The sequence below is a fragment of the Xenopus laevis genome, chromosome 8L, assembly GCF_017654675.1.
Source record: "Xenopus laevis strain J_2021 chromosome 8L, Xenopus_laevis_v10.1, whole genome shotgun sequence".
NCBI classification, from domain to species: Eukaryota; Metazoa; Chordata; class Amphibia; order Anura; family Pipidae; genus Xenopus; species Xenopus laevis.
In genome coordinates, this window is record NC_054385.1 from 56,925,718 (window position 1) to 56,947,536 (window position 21,819).

At 39.3% G+C, this 21,819-nt stretch overlaps 1 protein-coding gene across 4 annotated transcripts; it reads right to left on the minus strand.

The window, feature by feature from the left end:
• Window positions 1-314: 314 nt before the first annotated feature.
• Window positions 315-21,568, minus strand: tmlhe.L (trimethyllysine hydroxylase, epsilon L homeolog). 4 transcript variants are annotated; one of them, XM_041571868.1, is made up of 10 exons: window positions 21,413-21,568; window positions 10,844-10,944; window positions 8,625-8,648; window positions 8,039-8,225; window positions 6,668-6,844; window positions 5,478-5,757; window positions 5,033-5,152; window positions 3,460-3,696; window positions 2,624-2,762; window positions 328-1,513 (listed from the first exon to the last, which is right to left on the minus strand). In XM_041571868.1, exons 4-10 carry the CDS (start codon window positions 8,217-8,219, stop codon window positions 1,382-1,384), a joined length of 1,266 nt encoding a protein of 421 aa, XP_041427802.1. In that variant the 5' UTR covers window positions 8,220-8,225; window positions 8,625-8,648; window positions 10,844-10,944; window positions 21,413-21,568; the 3' UTR covers window positions 328-1,381.
• Window positions 21,569-21,819: the final 251 nt, after the last annotated feature.

The following is a 21,819-nucleotide window of genomic DNA, read 5'->3' on the forward strand; positions in this document are numbered from 1 at the left end:
GGAGCTTCTGAATAAAAAGTTAAATAACTCAAAAAATACAAATAATAAAAAGTTAAAACCAAATGCAAAGTGTCTCAGAATATCACTCTTGACATCATACTAAAAGTTAATTTAAAAGTGAACCACCCCTTTAAACATCTCAGTGGGAGCACAAATCTGATCCTGTGTTTCATGTCCAAAAGTATTCTGCATTACATTAGCAGACCAAATCAAGAGTCCTATAAAATGCTTTTTTCATATTTGGGATTACTTGTGTCCCTTCAAGGCGCTAATGCAACTGACTGCCGGAAGTTACAAAACATCAAAAAAGAAAATATATACAATGAATTTAATACTATACTAACTTTAATACAATACATAAGTTAGTGCCATTTAACAGTAAAAATGAAACATTCAGAGAATACCTAAAAGGTACTGTAAGAGCTAACATGGCCAAGAAAGGCACTGGTGAAGAGCTGGGTGGGATCCACAAAACCTATAATTAGATATACATCCTATATAATAAAGTTGAAGTGTCTCTGCGTCCAGTCCCTGTGTTCGTGGGATTGCGCTACTGCGCATGTGCCCCACGGACCGTCTCTGGCGAATTTTATTTAGACTAGAACAATTCTGTTTTTATAAATGTTTGACTACATATGTTCTAGCGCCCGTTAATTTAACGGGTTTAATGTCTAGTTATATATAATTACATAGAACTTAATTCAATTTACTCTCAGAGTATGCTGTAAATTGTCCACAGCTTCCTAAAATTATACGTGAAATTTGTTGGTCTTTAGCTGCCAGGGAAAATAATGTTCCCTTAATGTTAAATTGGAAGTATCTTCAGAGTACATCATCCTGTACATTTCATAGGCTATTCCTTTGCTATGGACGTAGCCTTCTTCCTTCAGCTGTGATCATTATTATCATACTTAAGTGCAGGGCTAAACTGCAAATACATACATAAATCATTGCTTCCTATGGGATAAATTATAGTGAGAATTTACAGGCTATGTGGCTTGTCTAATAAAGAAAAGAGCAAATTCAATTAGCCCTCACTTTACACCCCTCTATGAGGTGACTGCAAAATTGTATGCAAAGCTTTATGAGTTTCAGATTTTGTAAATATCTGCAATATTGTTTTTAAGACATTAAAATATATTTTTTAAATAGTTCTAAGTATTAAAATCAAGAAATATAACATATTGTGCCAATTTAAAAAAAAAAACATTAAAAGGTGAATAATCCATTGGATTAAGCAGCGTTTTTCTGTATTCTTGATAAAAGTACAGCAGGCTTTAAAAATTAGGTTTTCTTTGCTGATTTACAATGTAAAATCCTATGATCAATTCCTTTGTGTGCTGATTTTGGTCTGAATGTAAGTTGTACAGTTGTGATGCCTTCAAGCCTTTAGTCCCAGTAAGCGTGACGTGTTCAGGACATCATCTCGTGTGAGATAGCAGCCGCAAATCTGTCTGTATCCTGTGAAGGACTCTCTTCCATGCAAGACCCTCCAATTATCAACAAACAATACCTGTGGGAAAGGATGGAAACATTACCAGGTTTAATATTAAATGCATTGCTCAGTTTCACAGGAGAGTTAAATGTCGGTGAACTTGGATACAATAAAGGGGCGATTGAAAAAAATGGTGGATTATACCTAAGAAAAATTCATATTTTAAATTAATTTAAAAGTAAAAACCAGTAAAATCACCAACACAAAAATTTGCAATCTAAAAGCTGCTGAGGTCGGTCATGCAGAAGAACATGGGAACTGTCCTTTTTCAATTGTAAAATCTTGAATCAATCTTTCATATTCTATCTTATAGTAGTTTGATCAAAACAAATTGCTGATTGGTTGTGTTTGGTAACCATCCTGGAATTTAGCACCTACTGTATTTTTAGTAAATCAGACCCAGTATTTATTATGAGACCTCATATGACAGGCTCAGAGGATGCCTGCTGAGCTCTGCAGGAAATACATTTAACTTGAAATCCACTGTAAAATAACATTATCTTTAACACAAATGTGTTTGAACTCATAATCCCCTTTAGTAGCTTCATACACATGCCAACAGAAAAATATTTGGTGTGAGTATACTTCTTTCTTATTGCTACTAAGAAGGAACCACATATGACCCAAAACACATCAGAGGTTACCTTTATCTGATTGTAATTTAAGACTCATGCCTGAAAGAGTAGTATTCATTACCTTATATAGCTGACCAAATTACATTTCTCAGGCAACTGATGCTCAATCTAGGTTTCCTGATGTTCAATCAAGACCGATACTAAACGTAAATGGTGGTTGTACATGTGGTTTAAAGATGTTTCAAGTGAAGGACTGTACTGTGATATAGGACCTAATGTACCAATTCTAGAAACCCGAAAGTACACAAAAACAGGTAGAGTTTATTGCTCTGCTCTTAGGAAGCAAACATCTAATTGGCTGTTTTGTTGACCCCCCCCAGGCCACATTTGTGTAACCTATTTGTTGGGTTATTCCTTCAACCACTGGAATATACCATATTTAGCTTTTTTTTTAATCTAATTCAGGAGAATGAAGATACTGCTACAAAACAGAGAAGTAGCAAGTACAATATGAGTGCAGTGGATAAACAAAGTCAAGCTTTATACAACCTACCTTTCCTGGTTTTAATTTTACCCATAATTCATTCTCTGGCCTTCTCAGTTCATTGGTCAACTTACGATGTGCATTATACCATTTCTGTATTACATCATAAGGCACAGTGCTGATCACAGACCGATCATAATTGTTGTACCTTAAAATAGAAATAACAACATAAACCAGGGCCACTTTAAAAAATGGAGGAGACAGCATCATTCCTGCTCTTCCACCATCAAAGGGGCCACTTGGGATAAAGTTTAAAATACAAATGGCATTGTGTGTGACAATAATATGTATTTATTATAAACAGCTGTCCAACCTGGTTTAACTTATTTAAGCTGTATAAACATATTTTGATATTTTAATGATCAGTTTTTGGAAACATTGCTTTAGTCAATAGTTACAGCAGTAAAAAAGAAGAAAAATCACAAGTGGAGCAGTATAATAATAAGTCCTATATTAGTTCCAAGCTTAGTAATCATATACAGACAAGTTGATGTTGCTTCTGGATAACAGCAAAGTGACTGCTACCATAATTGCTCGCAATAGTTTATCAGACTGGAAACAATCTTGTTGCTGTCAATACTTTACCATCTCAATACTATGCCTGTTTTCCTCCTACAATATTAAATTCAAAAGCATGCTTTGTATACTGCGTTTGCTGAAGTGTGAATGTAAAAATGGGATGCCAGAGAACTACAGGTAAGGTGACTACTTTCGAATCTGCCCTGGCCTGGGAAATAAACGTACTAACTAAATTCATAATGCCTTTAATATTGGCAACCCCCAGTGAATTCAGTTGTCCTTATCAATCACGCTACAGCATCACTTATTCTAGAAACGAGACGTACCTAATCATATAAAGCTCTTTATTCCATGGGTAAACGTTTAACACAGGACCGATCCCCACCATGTGATTATTACTTCCTGCCATGTTCTCAATATATTCGTGTTTCAGAGGTATGTTGCTGAGCAGTTCAAATTCATCTGGATGTTGGCGACGGACTTGATCAGCTGCATAGAATCCATCCACTAACAGCGTTCGACCCCCAGTCCCCTCATGCCGCACACAGTGGAATAGTTGCATGCTGTGAAACAGAAGCAAACATAAGGGAACCAAAGAAATGTTTTCAGAGAAGTCATATAAAAGAAAAAAAGGGTTCAGCTTTCATACTGGCCATACTGAGGGTTTATTGTGTTCACAGGTCTCAACAGTTACAATCAAGAATATTAATAGGAGCTGTGATATTTTCTATCTTGCCTGATATTTGTTATCTATAGTATGTGCTCTGCACCTCTAAATTTCTATTCCTCTAACTACAACCTTCATTTCCAGGCATTCACGACTAGCAAGCCTCTCAGGAGCTACATTTTATGGCTAAATAAAAAGGCATGTAAGGGGTTGGGCACATCTATATAAAGCACCGAATGGAGACAGAAGTGGGGCGTTTTAAGGTCGGATGCATTCGAGATGACTTTCACACAATCTTCACAGGCTGCAGGTAGGCCCATGAGTCCCGGGCCAGCCCGCATATCACTAGTATTAACAATACCAGGTGCTAATATGCTAAATTGATGATATAATAAAACTGAAACAACAGCTCCACCTGCTGGATATTTCAGCCAACTGAATAAGAAGAGTTTCTCTGCACAGATGTGAGTAGAGCAACATTACAATTCTTTTCTCAAAAATGTATTTTGTACACGTTGTCAGCCAAACTGACCAGTAGACAGTACTATTGCACCATCTGTGTATAAAAAGTAATATATTAAAAACTAGGAACATATCAATGGAAACTGCAAAAGTGCTCAGAAGAATGCTCTGAGAAATGTTATATCCATTTGATTTGGGAATTTACATTTCCTTTAAAGTCAATGGGGCCACGGAGAAATGCTGGAGTAAGAAAAAGGTGTAATTTATCAAGGCATGCCATTTATGAAATATACTAATGTGTTTATTTTAATGTACTCTGGTGTTTGCAGGTGCAGCAATGCTGCCTAATCTAACCCAAACTCCTTTTTCGGGTGTAATGTTAAACAAATTAGGCGAAGTCTATTTTTACCCAAAGAAATGTTCACAATCCCAAAGCAGCTTTTGCTGACCAGACTTAATATACAGTAACACAAACAAATCTTTATAGCTTTACAAAACGAACAAATGGTCAATAATGTACAAGCACCACTGGGCAAACTGGCTATCAAAAACTTGCTAATTTACACAGTATATTTACTCGTACCAACCATTCATATCTTTGTCTTTATTTAGCAATATCTAGGAGACTGATCAAAGCTAATTTCGGATTGGATAACCTACACTGGTGAATTTAGCACCTATATTATTAAATTGACCTCCGTGTTTTCTAAACCTTAACTTTTACTATGATTATGCACACAGACAAAGATGAAATATTAATGCATACTTACCCACAAGGCTCTTGGAAGTATGTGGTATCTGTGTGACGATCCAAGGCTAATTTAGTGTAAGCTGTGTCTCCACGTGAGAAGTCAGAAGTAAGATCCCACATCTTACCATAGATAGTTTCCCTGTAAATTTCCATTGCAATGTGAATGTTTTTAATACAGCACACTAAAATTTTAAGTAAACTTTACAACTAAAATTTTGGAAAGAACCAACTTATGCTATTACAAAAAAATTATCTTTTCTCTAAGTTAAACATGATAAAGTATAATGGGGATCATGTAATAAAACACCACATACCATGTTTTTAGGGGGGAATGTCATAAAAAAGTGTTTGCGACTAATCTGATTGATTGCTACGGGTGATAAGATCTCTCCATCTTCTCCAAAGCATAGTGCTTGCTGTTCATTTGACATGATATGCATTTTGAGTAGGCTGGTATTATTTACCTGATATGGCTAATTCTCTCTGCTACTTTCTCTGTATCCTCTCGGGTTGCTGGAACATCATCAACAAAAGCTATGCCATACAGCAAGAAATTCTGCAGGAATTCTCTCAGTCCCTCGTTTGTTTCCAGAAACTCTGAATAGCTGACAGATGGGACATTTGCCTCTTTGTAGATCCTTTCATTCCACAAGATTCGAGGCTGGATCAGCTGATGCTTCTGACCTTCATAGCTATTTTGCACCAACCATTCTAGCCCATATCTGGTCATGTGACCATCTGGCCCTGTAAAATATAAACATGTTACTCTGTCTACAATTTTAATAAATATGATATGAAATGGTGTTTGTTAATACAACTGCTCATCTTCAGGTGAAGTAAACATTTTTAATGCTTGGCTCTGCTAATAGAGCAATACCGATATATATAAAATATATTATACCAATGTGATGTTTCTCCACCAGCATATTTTAAAGAGAAAAGCTTGATGACCCCAGCCATCCCCTTTGTGACCCCTGTCACTGAAAATGCACATTACAACATTTTGGACACTTACCACAAGTGACATATCTGCACACACAGGCAGAGATATGAGGAGTGACTGGAGTATAACATAACAGAAAGCTACTTCCTTCTTTTCAGCTCTCTAACTCTGAGTTAGTCAGCGACTTTAAGGGGGGGCCACATGGGACATTACTGTACAGTGAGTTTGCAATTGATCCTTAGCATGCAGCTCAGATTCAAAAGCAAACAATTATGACCCATGTGGCCCTCCTTCACGTCACTGATTGGTTATTGTCTGATAACCAGTGGAAACCAAGATAGCTGCAAAGCAGGAAGTAATGTTTGGCTATTATGTTAGACATCTATTTACCCAGTTTTTATACTGAACAATTCCTTTAAATAAACCCAAAATGCTGGTTTTGCCTCCAATAAGGATTAATTATATCTTTGTTTGGACCAAGTGCAAGGTACTATTTTATTAATACAGAGAAAAATGAAATCATTTTTATGGGAGACGGCCATTCTGTAATTCGGGAACTTTCTGGATATCGGGTTTCCAGGTAACGGATCCCATATTATTATCAAAAAATATTTTTTTGATCTATTGGAATAGTATGTATGTATGTATAGTAAAAGGATAAATATTTGGTTGGCATACGGTTTCTTAAAATATAACACTTTAGCAACTTACAAGTGAGGTATAGAGTGGTCTCATCCGCTCGCACCTGAGCCGGTTGGATATCGAGTTCCACGCTGGCTGTGTCCAAGCTACGCTGGTTGGTTTTGGCATTGAAACAGGAAGCTGAGCGACAATGATCACGCAACCACACATAATTAAAGCGCATACAGGTTCCAGAATAAAGTATCTCTGTGAAAACAGGAATAGAAAAGTTAATACCAGAGAATGGCAAAAGTGTTCTTCAATTGCATTTTAGTGATTAAGCTGTCAAAAAGTTATATATATTTTTAATATGGAAAACACAATCCCATTTATTACACTTATGTTAAAGAGGGTCCTATTGGTCCACTCTTTTCTTTCAAGGGCCAATAATAAGTCTGCAGAGCATCACAGCATCCTAGCTTCATCGATATCTGGGGAAATCACCAGCATGTGATCTTATATAACAGGTCTGCCAGAATAAAGGTGGATGTGCAAGTTGATGAAATATGTGTCAGCAGTGTTTAGCGAGTGCTGCATCTGGCACTTGCTCAGGTGTCTTACATAATATATAATCACATGAAGTTGACTTTTCATAAGTGTTTAGAATAACGCTCTTTGCAGCACTTTACTATCTATATTGCAACATTTTTAAAAGTAAAGTTTGCACGCATAAAATGATTATGTACTTGCTGTAATGCATTTTACTCCATTATTCATTCATACCTCTGTACCAGACTGCTACCGAGTGCTCTGGGAAATGTTCAAAGTTTTTGTTTTTATCATGCAGCCCTGAGAGGTGCATCTCCAGAACTTTATAGATAGTTCTTTGGTTTTCATGATGTTCTTTGTTTACATATGTAGCAGCACACAGCTGGATTTCATTTTAACAAATTATGTAATTAAGGTAATTGGATGTACCAGTGCTTATTTAGGGGTTTCACAGAAACCGGTTCAATATTTATGGCATTTTGACTTTTCAGTTTTTTATTTGCAAATAATTTCAAATCTGGGTCAAATTTTTCCACATTGACATGATGGATTGTTTTGTGCAAATCACTGATATGAAATCCCAGTTAAATCCATTTTAATTCCAGGTAGTAGCACAACAATATGTAGAAATACCCAAGGAACTGTAACTTACATCACTGCACTAAGTGAAATCTGAATGGCATCATGCCCATACAAAAAAAGCCATGAATACAATTATAAGATATCACATAATTGAACCAGAATGGTAAACTCTGTCACACAGAAGAAATTAATTACTATTTCTTATTATTTAAAAAAGAACGTTTTTGTACTGCTATAATGAAAAATAAAAGTGAACTTCTTTTTACAAGCATTAAAAAAAACAAAAAAACCCCCAGTAAGTTATAATTAAAGATGAAATGTTTAGCTCACCAAGGTGATCATTGTGAAGAACCCAAGAGCAGACATTAACCTCTGGTGATGTACTGAACCAGCGATGTACAGATGTAACATTCTTATGGAAGATGGATGGTCTTAAAACCTGTTTTCTGACCACAAGGGTTTGCAGTGCTTTTGCAACTGGATAAAAACCTGCCAGCCTGCGACACCACATTGTGCCCTAAAGAGACAATAATCAGAAATACGGGTAAACTTATGTAGTTCTGCATGAAGAGGCTGTATGGTGAGACAGTTAGTACAATAAATCAGATAAGTCCAACAAAATTTTAAAATGGGTTGCAGGAAAAAGAAAGAATAATAAAAAAAAAAGCATGGAAGAAATGTTAAAAAGAGAAAAAATATATATCAAAGAAGGAAGCAAAACATGCACTGAAAATTATTCCACCCAAAATCCAATTTTGAGTGAAGTCCATAAAACAACAGTATAAACTTGTCTCTGTGCAAATGATAAAATATTTTATAATTAACTCACAAAAGACAAGCATTTGGTAGTGAGCTAAAGAGCTTAATCTTTTAGTCCCCACATTGCTTCTTCTAAACAGTCAGTAAACCAACATACCGTAACAAGATTATGCTGGACCCTCTGTAAAAAAAAAAAAACAGCTTGAAGTGATGATGCCCTGTAGACATTCATAGGCTAATTTGTGTTTCTGGCAGTAGATATAGGACAGATAAGGCCTTCATGTTCAAATAATTCTCTGAAATAATAGATGTGCACGATTTTCCCCCTCAATGCAGAAACAGATTATATCTTAAAAGGAAAACGGACTGCTCTCTACAATTTCAGTCATGGTCCTGAGTGACATTAATGGGGAGATTTATCAAACTGTGAGTTTAGATTTTAAATCCCAAGTTCTATTCATTCCTGGGGGATTTTTAGAAGTATGTTTATCAATGGGTGAAACTTAGAACTCATCATTTGATAAATACACGTCCACAAATCCCATAGGAATGAATAGAATGTGGGTGAGTTGTTCTTTTTATAAAAATCTAAGCTCACATTTTCATAAATCTGGCCCTAAATTAACAAATTTCTTATTGTTTTAAGTGATATCACGGTGTTCTAAATCTCTGGGGCAAATTTACTAAAGGGCGAAGTGGCTAACGCTAGCGAAAATTTGCCAGCGTGATGTCATTTTGTTACTTCGCCGACTTAATAACAGGTGCTGGCGTAAATTCGCTAGCCAAGTGGACCTATTCTAGCGCTACTTCGCACCCTTATGCGAGGCGAAGTTGCGCTATGGCGAAGGGACGTAACTACGCTAATTCACTAACTTGCGGATTTTACTGAACATTACCTCTTGCGCGAGACTTTACTTCGCCACCTCAGACCAGGCGAAGTGCAATAGAGTAGATAGGACTTGCTTCAAAAAAAGTTTACATTTTTTCGAAGTCCCAAAAACACTGGCATCTTACTTTTTAAGGTTGATAGGCTGAAAAAGATCGTAAATTTCCTAACAAATGGCACCTAAACTATACAGTGGGCACATGTATAGGGCAAAATAACAACTCTATTTTATTTTACGAAGCTTTCCCAGGCTTGTGTAGTGTAATGTATTTGCTGCAGCATATACGTCCATTGTACTTTAACTTGGCGCCGTATGCAAATTAGGCATCGCTATCGTAACTTCACTTTGCTTGACGAATTAACGGTAGCGCAACTTCGCTACCTTTCGCCTACCTGAGCGCAAGTTTGGATTTTAGTGAATTAGCAGCGCCCTGGGAAACTTCGCCTGTCGAAGCCAACGCTGGCGCACCTTCGAAGGTAAGTAAATTTGCCCCCCAAGAATAAAGACTATCATTAAAGGGCAGAAGTGCTATCAAGTGAAATCATGTTTGCCATGAAAATTACGTTTATCTTACTGGAGTTCTTGAAATTTAAAATGCTTTGCCTCTCATCTTAATAGCAAAATTTTCCAAAATGACTCAGCAAGCCCAGTTGCTTTAGACATATCATTACGAGTATACTAGATGAATGATTCTGGTGAAAGAGTGGTACTGCAACTAATAATATTTTAACTTTTTCCATTGCTTAATAAGCTGCTATGTGGATATGGATTTGGAAGTTTTAAAACATTATACATTTGATTAATGGCAAAACAAAAAAAATGTAGGTTAGAATCAGGTAACAGGAAAGTGCATGGTGAAGCAAGTTGCAGTTTTAGTGTATGACCTGCAAGTGTGTATGTGGCAGACAGGTGGTGCACAGGCAAAGTAAGGTATATTGCCTGGCCTATCTAGATAAAGGTCAGATCTTTCCCCCTCTTATTGGGTTGCCAGCAACCACTGAACCCTACTGAAAAGTCATTCGGAAATCTTATTCTCTACTTTTATTGCACATTCTCAATGGCAATACTGACTCACATGATTATTGCTTATGCAGCAGGCCAAACACCTGCTCACATGTGCTATTTACAGTATGTGGGGGGGGGGCATGTTAAACAACTTCCCAGACTACTAAAAATGTGGCTCTTAAGTAGCCGTGTCTGCCATTGTCCTTAGCCTTAACAAGCTGAAAGTAGCAGATCTCTACATAGAATTTTGTAAATTTTTACTTTATTTGGTTAAGCCTATGGCCTATGCCAAGCCATATGTCCTATAGATACATGTTCACACACACGTCTACATGAGAAAGGTGGTTTATTAAAATGCACAACAAGTCACAAGTAGAATCCAAATGAGTTGTTACAGGTTGTTTCCCCTTAAAAACCGACCCCCCAAATATATTGTCGGTTTGAAGTTAAGCTCCTTCTCCCCAATCCAATTGATATCACAAACCTTTGTCTTGTTCTGTTTATATCGTCCAGTTTGCTCTGCCTCCAGCAAGTAAGTCTGTACTGGATACTTTTGCTCCTTGTCATTTAAGGTATCAAAGGTTGCTAAAGGCATAAAAGTGAATTGATGAGTAAACAGGATTACAGCTAAGTTTTCCTTATATAGTTAGAAATCATTATAGAATGTCCTATTCTTAGTAAATGTTCAACAGTTTTTTTTTAAATTTTTATAGTTTCTGCATTATTTTGCCTTCATATCCTGCCTTGTAGTTTTCAGACAGATGTCACTAACCATGGTAGCCAATATAATTGTGCTCTAAGAGACTGCAATATTATTGATATTAATGTTTTATTATTAATATTTCTATTCAGATCTCTCCTATTAATATTCCAGTCTGTCATTTAAACCACTTCTTGGCTTCTAGGGAACATTGGACCCCAATGACCAGATAGCTGCTGAAATGACAGAGGTGCTGAATAACTAAATACAGATGCAGTGGTAAAACAATTCAACAATTAATATGGCTTGCACCCTTGACCAGAATTCACAAAGGTGAATCTGGCTAATTTGGATGCAGAGTAATGCTTCTGTGTTTTTGTTGTGAAAACAGTTCAGCTCAGTATGTTACCACCTCTAGGTACAAATTCTACATTTACCATACATTCCTTCTGCAGCTTGAAATGCTCCAAATCGCAATATAGGGTCAATTACACCTTGGATATATATATACTGTATATTTTTTCAGTGGAGGGATGGTCAGGCTGTGGGCCCAGATACTGCTGAACTAGAACTCCCAACACCTCTCATAAACAAGGGGAGGGATGTCTTTCATCTTCTGTAAGTATGTTACCTATGATATTTATATAGAGCTGAAGTTTAATTTATTGGTAGTATGTATTTTACATACTGCATCACACAGCAGATATAGCATTCATTAGAATATGGAAAAGAGCAGGGGCATTTCTGAGGTGGCACAACTGTGCTCTCTACACTAGAAATCCACTCCAGAAAAATCTTAGGGTCGGCCTTTCTTCCTTATGGCAGAAAACAACACAACAAAAAAAGTTTTGCAATTTATATAACTACTGTTAAGGAAAATCTGCCTTTTTTCTGACATGAGCTCATTCAGTTGGCCTTAAGTAAAAAAGAATTATAAACATAATTTCAAATGCCAACAAATAAACCATGTTCCATGCTGAAGTGATAAATTCTGGGATTTGAAGTTGCTCTGCTTTCCAGAAAATGTGTTCACACCATGGAAAGAAGAAACCAAGATTTAAAAGAAGCCCAAATGCATGAGCTTACGTCAAAAAGGGGTTATTCCTGTGGCTTGAAAAAGTCTTTTTGACCAGTTCTCTCATTACTCTGAGTTACAAACCCTCCACTGAACTTGTAATTTTTTAAATGTGACACAGTTTTATGTTGGAAAAAAAATAAGAACATTTTGCAATAGTATTTAGCCCAGTGTTTTAATATAAAAAAAAAAACAATAATTGGGGTTAAAGGAAAAGTAACACCAAAAAATTAAAGTGTTTTTAAGTATTGAAAATATCATGTAGTGTTGCCCTGCACTGGTAAAACAGATCTGTTTGCTTCAGAAACACTACTATAGTTCATATAAAAAAGCTGCTGTGTAGCAATGGTGAAAACTGAGAAAAGGCTATATGGCACAGGTTAAATAGTGGATAACAGATAAAATTATGTTCTACAAAGCTTATCTGCTATCTGCTGTGTAACCAGAGCCTTTTCTCCTTTGAATGGCTGCCCCATTGCTACACAGCAGCTTATTAAAATAAACAATAGTAGTGTTTCTGAAGCAAACACAGCAGTTTTACCAGTTTACCAGGTTATTTTGCAACATTTCCCTGTATTTTTCACCAATTTTAACAAATTGCCTAACTCTGCTGATGAAAAGCAGTACGACAGCATCGTCCTACCTACCACCTTACTTCACTGTATATACGTACTGTATGTGTTTTTTGGAGGTGTGAGCACATGTCACATACAATTTCTCCATATTGCAACTTATTCACTATTACACTATTTGTCAAACTCCAGACATGTTTTTGACATTGTTCTTTTTTGAGTAATGGCTTTTTGTAGGATCCTACAAAATTTGATCCCCATAGCTGTAATATTAAGTCAGATCAGATAAAGGGCCCAATTCAATTCAGTGAGTAAAGTCATGGACAAGATTCAATTCAGAAATACTTATTTCACAGTTTATGACATCAAAACTCTATGGGGAAAAACTGGAACTGAATTTGGAGAAAACTTTTTTTTTCCTCGAATTAAATTTCGTCCATGTGATAAACCAGGAGATAACATTTTCTCACTGAATTGAATCTTGCCCAAAGTTGGATGGTGTGTTTTGTTCATGCATCTACATCCATATTTAATGTATTTATATGAGAAGAAAAAGTCTGTCAGACACCATCAGATTTTATCTCGTCAGATGAAGACACAGCATGCAGCGTTTGCATCCGACAGGCGTGTTGCATTGGACGGTAATCTTCCACATCAGATTTTTTATCAGCCCTATTATATTCTGACCCACTGACTACATCCAGCTTGTAGGATGAAATCTTTAAAACCGACACCATCCTACAAAATTTCCTGTGTAGTTTAACGATTAAAGCGGACCTGTCACCCAGACATAAAGAGCTATATAATAAAAGTCCTTTTCAAAGTAAACATTGGATATGGAATAATTTCTTCGGGCGACAGGTCCCCTTGTGTCTGCATCCTACAGTCGTGTCGTGTCGGAGCAACGCTGCGTCTTCATCCCACATTTCTATCTCTTACCTTATTTCTGTCGCATGCGACTTGTCGCAGCGCGTCGGATAGCGCTGAAAACATCCATGTAGTCCTACCCTTAGGGTGCCCCTATAATTATACTGCTGTGCACTATAGCATTGGGGTGCCCCTATAATAACACTGAATTGCACATTGTGTAACAGCACATTGGGGTGCCCCTATAATAACACTGAATTGCACATTGTGTAACAGCACATTGGGGTGCCCTATAATAACACTGAATTGCACATTGTGTAACAGCACATTGGGGTGCCCCTATAATAACACTGAATTGCACATTGTGTAACAGCACATTGGGGTGCCCTATAATAACACTGAATTGCACATTGTGTAACAGCACATTGGGGTGCCCCTATAATAACACTGAATTGCACATTGTGTAACAGCACATTGGGTGCCCCTATAATAACACTGAATTGCACATTGTGTAACAGCACCATTGGGGTGCCCTATAATAACACTGAATTGCACATTGTGTAACAGCACATTGGGGTGCCCCTATAATAACACTGAATTGCACATTGTGTAACAGCACATTGGGGTGCCCCTATAATAACACTGAATTGCACATTGTGTAACAGCACATTGGGGTGCCCCTATAATAACACTGAATTGCACATTGTGTAACAGCACATTGGGGTGCCCCTATAATAACACTGAATTGCACATTGTGTAACAGCACATTGGGGTGCCCCTATAATAACACTGAATTGCACATTGTGTAACAGCACATTGGGGTGCCCCTATAATAACACTGAATTGCACATTGTGTAACAGCACATTGGGGTGCCCCTATAATAACACTGAATTGCACATTGTGTAACAGCACATTGGGGTGCCCCTATAATAACACTGAATTGCACATTGTGTAACAGCACATTGGGGTGCCCCTATAATAACACTGAATTGCACATTGTGTAACAGCACATTGGGGTGCCCTATAATAACACTGAATTGCACATTGTGGAACAGCACATTGGGGGTGCCCCTATAATAACACTGAATTGCACATTGTGGAACAGCACATTGGGGTGCCCCTATAATAACACTGAATTGCACATTGTGTAACAGACATTGGGGTGCCCCTAATAAATTGCCTTGTGGAACAGCAATTGGGCCTATAACACTGATTGCACATTGTGTAACAGCACATTGGGGTGCCCTATAATAACACTGAATTGCACATTGTGTAACAGCACATTGGGGTGCCCTATAATAACACTGAATTGCACATTGTGTAACAGCACATTGGGGTGCCCCTATAATAACACTGAATTGCACATTGTGTAACAGCACATTGGGGTGCCCCTATAATAACACTGAATTGCACATTGTGTAACAGCACATTGGGGTGCCCTATAATAACACTGAATTGCACATTGTGTAACAGCACATTGGGGTGCCCTATAATAACACTGAATTGCACATTGTGTAACAGCACATTGGGGTGCCCCTATAATAACACTGAATTGCACATTGTGGAACAGCACATTGGGGTGCCCCTATAATAACACTGAATTGCACATTGTGGAACAGCACATTGGGGTGCCCCTATAATAACACTGAATTGCACATGTGTAACAGCACATTGGGGTGCCCCTATAATAACACTGAATTGCACATTGTGTAACAGCACATTGGGGTGCCCTATAATAACACTGAATTGCACATTGTGTAACAGCACATTGGGTGCCCCTATAATAACACTGAATTGCACATTGTGGAACAGCACATTGGGGTGCCCCTATAATAACACTGAATTGCACATTGTGGAACAGCACATTGGGGTGCCCCTATAATAACACTGAATTGCACATTGTGTAACAGCACATTGGGGTGCCCCTATAATACACTGAATTGCACATTGTGTAACAGCACATTGGGGTGCCCTATAATAACACTGAATTGCACATTGTGTAACAGCACATTGGGGTGCCCCTATAATAACACTGGAATTGCACATTGTGTAACAGCACATTGGGGTGCCCTATAATAACACTGAATTGCACATTGTGTAACAGCACATTGGGGTGCCCCTATAATAACACTGAATTGCACATTGTGTAACAGCACATTGGGGTGCCCTATAATAACACTGAATTGCACATTGTTGTAACAGCACATTGGGGTGCCCCTATAATAACACTGAATTGCACATTGTGTAACAGCACATTGGGGTGCCCTATAATAACACTGAATTGCACATTGTGTAACAGCACATTGGGGTGCCCCTATAATAACACTGAATTGCACATTGTGTAACAGCACATTGGGGTGCCCTATAATAACACTGAATTGCACATTGTGTAACAGCACATTGGGGTGCCCCTATAATAACACTGAATTGCACATTGTGTAACAGCACATTGGGGTGCCCCTATAATAACACTGAATTGCACATTGTGTAACAGCACATTGGGGTGCCCCTATAATAACACTGAATTGCACATTGTGTAACAGCACATTGGGGTGCCCTATAATAACACTGAATTGCACATTGTGTAACAGCACATTGGGGTGCCCCTATAATAACACTGAATTGCACATTGTGTAACAGCACATTGGGGTGCCCTATAATAACACTGAATTGCACATTGTGTAACAGCACATTGGGGTGCCCCTATAATAACACTGAATTGCACATTGTGTAACAGCACATTGGGGTGCCCCTATAATAACACTGAATTGCACATTGTGTAACAGCACATTGGGGTGCCCCTATAATAACACTGAATTGCACATTGTGTAACAGCACATTGGGGTGCCCCTATAATAACACTGAATTGCACATTGTGTAACAGCACATTGGGGTGCCCCTATAATAACACTGAATTGCACATTGTGGAACAGCACATTGGGGTGCCCCTATAATAACACTGAATTGCACATTGTGGAACAGCACATTGGGGTGCCCCTATAATAACACTGAATTGCACATTGTGTAACAGCACATTGGGGTGCCCCTATAATAACACTGAATTGCACATTGTGGAACAGCACATTGGGGTGCCCTATAATAACACTGAATTGCACATTGTGGAACAGCACATTGGGGTGCCCCTATAATAACACTGAATTGCACATTGTGTAACAGCACATTGGGGTGCCCCTATAATAACACTGAATTGCACATTGTGGAACAGCACATTGGGGTGCCCCTATAATAACACTGAATTGCACATTGTGGAACAGCACATTGGGGTGCCCCTATAATAACACTGAATCGCACATTGTGGAACAGCACATTGGGGTGCCCCTATAATAACACTGAATTGCACATTGTGGAACAGCACATTGGGGTGCCCTATAATAACACTGAATCGCACATTGTGGAACAGCACATTGGGGTGCCCCTATAATAACACTGAATTGCACATTGTGTAACAGCACATTGGGGTGCCCCTATAATAACACTGAATTGCACATTGTGGAACAGCACATTGGGGTGCCCCTATAATAACACTGAATTGCACATTGTGGAACAGCACATTGGGGTGCCCCTATAATAACACTGAATTGCACATTGTGTAACAGCACATTGGGGTGCCCCTATAATAACACTGATTGCACATTGTGGAACAGCACATTGGGGTGGCCCCTATAATAACACTGAATTGCACATTGTGTAACAGCACATTGGGTGCCCTATAATAACACTGAATTGCACATTGTGGAACAGCACATTGGGGTGCCCCTATAATAACACTGAATTGCACATTGTGTAACAGCACATTGGGGTGCCCCTATAATAACACTGAATTGCACATTGTGTAACAGCACATTGGGGTGCCCCTATAATAACACTGAATTGCACATTGTGTAACAGCACATTGGGGTGCCCCTATAATAACACTGAATTGCACATTGTGTAACAGCACATTGGGGTGCCCCTATAATAACACTGAATGCACATTGTGGAACAGCACATTGGGGTGCCCCTATAATAACACTGAATTGCACATTGTGGAACAGCACATTGGGGTGCCCCTATAATAACACTGAATTGCACATTGTGGAACAGCACATTGGGGTGCCCTATAATAACACTGAATTGCACATTGTGTAACAGCACATTGGGGTGCCCCTATAATAACACTGAATTGCACATTGTGGAACAGCACATTGGGTGCCCTATAATAACACTGAATTGCACATTGTGTAACAGCACATTGGGGTGCCCCTATAATAACACTGAATTGCACATTGTGTAACAGCACATTGGGGTGCCCCTATAATAACACTGAATTGCACATTGTGGAACAGCACATTGGGGTGCCCCTATAATAACACTGAATTGCACATTGTGGAACAGCACATTGGGGTGCCCCTATAATAACACTGAATTGCACATTGTGGAACAGCACATTGGGGTGCCCCTATAATAACACTGAATTGCACATTGTGGAACAGCACATTGGGGTGCCCCTATAATAACACTGAATTGCACATTGTGGAACAGCACATTGGGGTGCCCTATAATAACACTGAATTGCACATTGTGGAACAGCACATTGGGGTGCCCCTATAATAACACTGAATTGCACATTGTGGAACAGCACATTGGGGTGCCCCTATAATAACACTGAATTGCACATTGTGGAACAGCACATTGGGGTGCCCTATAATAACACTGAATTGCACATTGTGGAACAGCACATTGGGGTGCCCCTATAATAACACTGAATTGCACATTGTGGAACAGCACATTGGGGTGCCCCTATAATAACACTGAATTGCACATTGTGGAACAGCACATTGGGGTGCCCCTATAATAACACTGAATTGCACATTGTGGAACAGCACATTGGGGTGCCCCTATAATAACACTGAATTGCACATTGTGGTAACAGCACATTGGGGTGCCCCTATAATAACACTGAATTGCACATTGTGGAACAGCACATTGGGGTGCCCCTATAATAACACTGAATTGCACATTGTGGAACAGCACATTGGGGTGCCCTATAATAACACTGAATTGCACATTGTGGAACAGCACATTGGGGTGCCCCTATAATAACACTGAATTGCACATTGTGTAACAGCACATTGGGGTGCCCTATAATAACACTGAATTGCACATTGTGTAACAGCACATGGGGTGCCCTATAATAACACTGAATTGCACATTGTGGAACAGCACATTGGGGTGCCCTATAATAACACTGAATTGCACATTGTGGAACAGCACATTGGGGGTGCCCTATAATAACACTGAATTGCACATTGTGGAACAGCACATTGGGGTGCCCCTATAATAACACTGAATTGCACATTGTGGTAACAGCACATTGGGGTGCCCCTATAATAACACTGAATTGCACATTGTGGTAACAGCACATTGGGGTGCCCCCTATAATAACACTGAATTGCACATTGTGGAACAGCACATTGGGGTGCCCTATAATAACACTGAATTGCACATTGTGGAACAGCACATTGGGGTGCCCCTATAATAACACTGAATTGCACATTGTGTAACAGCACATTGGGGTGCCCCTATAATAACACTGAATTGCACATTGTGGAACAGCACATTGGGGTGCCCTATAATAACACTGAATTGCACATTGTGGAACAGCACATTGGGGTGCCCCTATAATAACACTGAATTGCACATTGTGGAACAGCACATTGGGGTGCCCCTATAATAACACTGAATTGCACATTGTGGAACAGCACATTGGGGTGCCCCTATAATAACAACTGATTGCACATTGTGGAACAGCACATTGGGGTGCCCCTATAATAACACTGAATTGCACATTGTGGAACAGCACATTGGGGTGCCCCTATAATAACACTGAATCGCACATTGTGTAACAGCACATTGGGGTGCCCCTATAATAACACTGAATTGCACATTGTGTAACAGCACATTGGGGTGCCCCTATAATAACACTGAATTGCACATTGTGTAACAGCACATTGGGGTGCCCCTATAATAACACTGAATTGCACATTGTGGAACAGCACATTGGGGTGCCCCTATAATAACACTGAATTGCACATTGTGGAACAGCACATTGGTGCCCTAATCATACACTGAATTGCACATTGGGAACAGCACATTGGGGTGCCCCTATAATAATAACACTGAATTGCACATTGTGGAACAGCACATTGGGGTGCCCCTATAATAACACTGAATTGCACATTGTGGAACAGCACATTGGGGTGCCCCTATAATAACACTGAATTGCACATTGTGGAACAGCACATTGGGGTGCCCCTATAATAACACTGAATCGCACATTGTGGAACAGCACATTGGGGTGCCCCTATAATAACACTGAATCGCACATTGTGGAACAGCACATTGGGGTGCCCCTATAATAACACTGAATCGCACATTGTGGAACAGCACATTGGGGTGCCCCTATAATAACACTGAATTGCACATTGTGGAACAGCACATTGGGGTGCCCCTATAATAACACTGAATTGCACATTGTGGAACAGCACATTGGGGTGCCCCTATAATAACACTGAATTGCACATTGTGTAATAGCACATTGGGGTGCCCCTATAATAACACTGAATTGCACATTGTGTAACAGCACATTGGGGTGCCCTATAATAACACTGAATTGCACATTGTGGAACAGCACATTGGGGTGCCCCTATAATAACACTGAATTGCACATTGTGGAACAGCACATTGGGGTGCCCTATAATAACACTGAATTGCACATTGTGGAACAGCACATTGGGGTGCCCCTATAATAACACTGAATTGCACATTGTGGAACAGCACATTGGGGTGCCCCTATAATAACACTGAATTGCACATTGTGGAACAGCAGATTGGGGTGCCCCTATAATAACACTGAATTGCACATTGTGTAACAGCACATTGGGGTGCCCCTATAATAACACTGAATTGCACATTGTGTAACAGCACATTGGGGTGCCCTATAATAACACTGAATTGCACATTGTGGAACAGCACATTGGGGTGCCCCTATAATAACACTGAATTGCACATTGTGGAACAGCACATTGGGGTGCCCCTATAATAACACTGAATTGCACATTGTGGAACAGCACATTGGGGTGCCCCTATAATAACACTGAATTGCACATTGTGGAACAGCACATTGGGGTGCCCCTATAATAACACTGAATTGCACATTGTGGAACAGCACATTGGGGTGCCCCTATAATAACACTGAATTGCACATTGTGGAACAGCACATTGGGGTGCCCCTATAATAACACTGAATTGCACATTGTGGAACAGCACATTGGGGTGCCCCTATAATAACACTGAATTGCACATTGTGGAACAGCACATTGGGGTGCCCCTATAATAACACTGAATTGCACATTGTGGAACAGCACATTGGGGTGCCCCTATAATAACACTGAATTGCACATTGTGGAACAGCACATTGGGGTGCCCTATAATAACACTGAATTGCACATTGTGGAACAGCACATTGGGGTGCCCCTATAATAACACTGAATTGCACATTGTGGAACAGCACATTGGGGTGCCCCTATAATAACACTGAATTGCACATTGTGGAACAGCACATTGGGGTGCCCCTATAATAACACTGAATTGCACATTGTTGCACCAGCAGGTGTCACTCTTATAACATTGCACGGTTGATATCAGTGTGGTGAAGGTATTAAAGGCTAGAACCCTGCAAATGTCTCTGTTTAACAAAACAGTGCAAAAAAACAAACAAAAACAAAACAGTGCAAAAAAACAAACAAAGAGTTTATAAAACTATTCAGCATACACACCTTGTTTTCTAGCAGACTAATGAACACACTGTTGTCTGTTTGTTTCTTGCTTCTCAGCAGCTCATGCAGTCGCCAAGAGCAAACAGTAGAGCTCCCATGCTGCCACGGAAATGAAGGCAGACAGGAACGGTACATAGAGGGGCAGGACTCACAGCGGAGGGAAGGGAGTGACACTGATAGGTCTAAAGGAGGCAGGGAGGAGTGCAGAGTTAGGGATCGTGTGCAAAATGCCACACGATTGGGGACTCTAGCCAGATGGATGGGTAGCATCATGTGGTCGATACTGTGCAGCTTATTGGCTTACAAGAAACCAGATGAAAACCCGCTACATCGGTTATTGACGTAGCATTGCAGCCAGCAGCCCATCAAGCGCCTCCCCTTCTGCGTTCGCCGTGAAGAAACAGACA

Excerpts from the sequence above, each read along its gene's own strand:
- tmlhe.L (XM_041571868.1), bottom strand. The coding sequence starts at position 8,219 with ATGTGGTGTCGCAGGCTGGCAGGTTTTTATCCAGTTGCAAAAGCACTG. Across the intron at positions 5,758-6,667 it reads GACCACTCTATACCTCACTT|GGCCAGATGGTCACATGACC; the intron begins GTAAGTTGCTAA and ends TATATTTTACAG. Across the intron at positions 5,153-5,477 it reads GAGAGAATTAGCCATATCAG|GGAAACTATCTATGGTAAGA; the intron begins GTAAATAATACC and ends GGAAATTTACAG.